Source organism: Octopus bimaculoides, chromosome 1 (assembly GCF_001194135.2).
Source record: "Octopus bimaculoides isolate UCB-OBI-ISO-001 chromosome 1, ASM119413v2, whole genome shotgun sequence".
In the NCBI taxonomy this organism is placed as follows: domain Eukaryota; kingdom Metazoa; phylum Mollusca; class Cephalopoda; order Octopoda; family Octopodidae; genus Octopus; species Octopus bimaculoides.
In genome coordinates, this window is record NC_068981.1 from 87,201,955 (window position 1) to 87,205,826 (window position 3,872).

At 33.1% G+C, this 3,872-nt stretch overlaps 1 protein-coding gene across 1 annotated transcript in view; it reads right to left on the reverse strand.

The window, feature by feature from the left end:
- LOC106870660 (ATP-dependent translocase ABCB1) overlaps positions 1 to 3,872 on the reverse strand; it is a 130,796-nt gene that overhangs the window by 32,028 nt on the left and 94,896 nt on the right. Inside the window, exons 17-18 of the mRNA XM_052966110.1 lie at positions 3,667 to 3,756; positions 788 to 865 (exon numbers count right to left, since the gene is read on the reverse strand). Of these exons, the coding sequence (XP_052822070.1) occupies positions 788 to 865; positions 3,667 to 3,756 (168 nt within the window). The remainder of the gene's footprint in view (positions 1 to 787; positions 866 to 3,666; positions 3,757 to 3,872) is intronic.

Consider the following 3,872-nt stretch of genomic DNA (forward strand, 5'->3'; position numbering starts at 1 on the left):
ATACAGTGCGTGTGTTTTTATTGGCTAAACTGGCAATATGACCATCCCCAAGTACAACAACATTTGTTTCAACACACGATTTCACATCAAAAATCTTGCAAAACAAATATGTAAACGGAATAGTAAATTGATAAAGCATAAAAAATATATAGTAATAAGTTGACTACGCGTGTTTCGTGGCTATATTAAAACAGATAAAATCAATTCAATTCAAAAATAAATCGATCCAAATTTAATTCTATTTAAAAATATAGTCACTCCTCAGGTCTAGAATAAAAATAAAAATCAATGTACGTATCTTACCACATAATAATTAATTAAAAATAGAAATACATATAGAAAAATACGTGTTAGTACAATAAATAAATGAAAAACATTTAATAATATTACTTAAAATTAAAAGCATAATTTATCTTATCGAATAATTAGTGTGAACTAATAATAATCATCCATTAAGAAAAGAAATGAATATAGAAAAATCTGTCATCCACTTTGAGTTTTGGTTATGGTTTTGGCTGATGTTAGACAGACAGAAAAACAGACAAGTAGACAGACAGGCAGACAGGCAGACAGACACGTTTTTGTAGTTATAACGTTTGGAAAATACTGCTCTAATATATGCATATAATGCTACCCTTAAATTGTAACCCACACTAAAAAGTTTGATCAAGAGTATAGACTTTCATAGTTAAGATAATCTCCATTCATTATATGAAAAATGTTTTCAGAAAGCTTAATACCATCCATCAAAGGAAATATTTTCTTTCAGTTACTTAAATTTGCTTACCTGACGTAACATGGCCTTGAACAATCCAGCTCGCAATTTCAAGGTTAACTTTTCACCACTTATTCCAAACATCAAATACTAAAAAGAAATAATTATCAAGTTACATTTTTAGGAGAACCTTTTTCCATCGCATGTCTCTTTGTAGGCATACAGCCATAAAAACGTAATATTTGTTGACAGTATTACTAAAGGGCTAAAACATACTATGGAACTGATAATGATTTATGGGTGTAAAATGTTGCCATTGCTAGCTATATACTGTGCCATTATTTATTCACTGAAGTTACCATATCAAATAAAATTTGCATTTTTCTGCAATGCTGAAGTTTGTCTTAATCCATGGCTATTTCCTGTGCTGACAGTGCTTCATCAACCAAGAGGAGGTGGAAGCTTCAGCGAAGGAGTTCTTTCCCTCAAAGGACAAGAACTGGTATCAGCATGGGATCAAAGAGCTGGAAGAAAGGCGGCTTCAGATGGTGCAATATGATGGCCTCTACTTTGAATGCTAGGCTACTTTTGTTGTAGCTTGACAAATAAAGCAAATAAGTTACCAAAACATTGCAAAGCTTTTGACTCAACACAGTATTAGTGCTTCATACAGTATACTCATAATAATTCACAATGGTTTAATTACTAAAATTGGACTCATGCAATATTTTATGAGCATTGATCCTTGGATTTGTAAAAGCAGTTACACAGAATTGTTTAATATAAAGATATTATTGGAAGAAATACGTTTTAATTTCTTTTCATCTTGCCTGCTATTAATTCTGCCTATCTAACATGATGGCAATAAATAAAGAATGATTGAATTTATATACTCTATATTTAAGTATGATATTTACTCTTTGATATTCTTCAAGGGAATAGCTGTAAGAGATTTGTAATAAAAAGAAACATAAGTATTTTTCACAAATGTGGATAATTTTAGCCCATAAGAAAAATAAGGTCGCAGCTATTAATCTTCACAGATTAAATTGCATAAATCATAAAAACTTTAAATTGATATTAGTCAAGAAATGAGAAAAGTGGAAATTTGAAAGTGGTACAGAAAATGGTTCGTGATACTAGAGTTTGCTGAAAGTGATGCAAAAGTAGGTATATCCTTTTTATAAACTGACAGGTCATTCAAATTGATGTTAATAGAGTAACTCTTCTTTCTGTTCTCCTTCAGGTAAATAAGAGGTTCTGAGCAAAGGCAACATGTTGTTATTGATTTCTTGACGATGAAGGGTGCAGGTTGTTCGATATTCACAGAAAGTTACAAGTTGTTAACATAGATGACCCACTGACAAAAGCAATGTGCATGAACAGTTTAAAGAGAGGGAAACCAGAACTGATGACCAAAATGCAGTGGAAGATCATCAATTGTGACCACTGTCATGAATCACTAGCGAATGGACGAATTGTTTTGTACAGGTGGGCAATTCACAATGCATGAAATTGCTGTACAACTGGACTGTGGTCACAATGCATTACAGAAGATAGTGGAAGGCACTGGGTATTGGCAAGTGTGTGCAAAGTGGTATTACAGCAGTTGACATCTGATTTGAAGGTGAGAAATCTGAAAGTAAGCTATTTTCTGCTAGAAGCATTTGAAGTCAATGAAGAAGTACTTATTCTCGTTTGGCTAGTGGATAAAATGTAAGCATATCATTATGATCTAGAAATGAAGGCTCAGTCCATGGAATGGCATTATACCTCTTCTCTAAGACCTCAGAAGTGCAAGAGCCAGTTTTGGAGGATGACAAGGGCATCATTTTCTTTGATTTTCTAGAATGTAGCTGTACTATGAATAGCAAGAGGTACATTGAGACACTCATAAAGAGGAAGAGACCAAACGAGAGGCTGAAAATTATTCACATTCATCATGACAGTGCACGACTACACACACTTTGGTAACAAATCAAGCAATCAGCAAAATGAGCTGGTCAGTGATTTCCCCGTTTACTGTACAACCTGGATCTGGTGTCCACCAACTTCTGATGTTCAGTCCAATTAAAGATAGTTTTCAGGGGCACAGACGAGGTAAAGATGGTTATGAAGAAGTGCACTCTTGATTTTTTTTCAAAGAGTATTTAAAAATTGTGTTCACCGATGGTGCAGACGCATTGCTTGTGATAGAGACTATATTTAGTCTCTATATTGAGTCTCTCTGTTGAGAGAAAAGTTACTATAACAAGATATGCAAATTGAGCAACTTTAATGTTTGTTAATAAAACACGTTTCACTCATTCTTGCATTACTTTTGATATAACCCTCATAAGATGCTAAGCATGGTGAGACTAGCATTGAATAACATCACAGATTTTACTATTTTAAACAGAAGATATATTGCAATAGAAGTTCATCACTTGTTCAAATATCAGAGCCCAAGACATCATGATGTGCAATCAACCAAGAAATCAGCAGCAATATTTTCAAAGACTGACCGTCTAACAACTTCAAATTAATATTTAAAATCATCAGCATTACTTGATAAGCTGCCATCATAGATGTACAGAAACGATTTGCTTTAATAAAGCCTTAATGATGAAATAAATCAAAGATGACCCAGACTGTCTATCATCAGCATTGTCACACTACTCTGGTTGAAACGCTTTGCTCTCAAAGGACCAGTCCACAAACGTAAGGACAATTTTTCATTGTAAAATTGATGACTTTCTTGATAGCTTATATCTTTTGGTTTAACCTTTTTTGTAGGCTTAATCTAGAGACAGGTGCACTCTGCCAGACTGGACTGGCACCTACTGCAAAATGAGTATTATGAGTAATTACAGAGATTAAAAAAGAAAGATTCTAAGTGTAGGATAATTATTAATCCTTATGACTTATTGTAAGAGTTAATAGAGTTAAATAAACATCATACAATAACTTACTTGAACTGAATAACCCATAAATACCAATACAGCAAGCAAAAGAATAAGGAGTGCAAACCTATTAACTGCAGAACCATCACCCTGAAATGCCTGCAAAAGATATAAAGATAAAAAGTTCTGGTGTAAACCTAGTCATGATATATATACATACATACATACATACATACATACATACATACATACATGCATACATATATATATATATA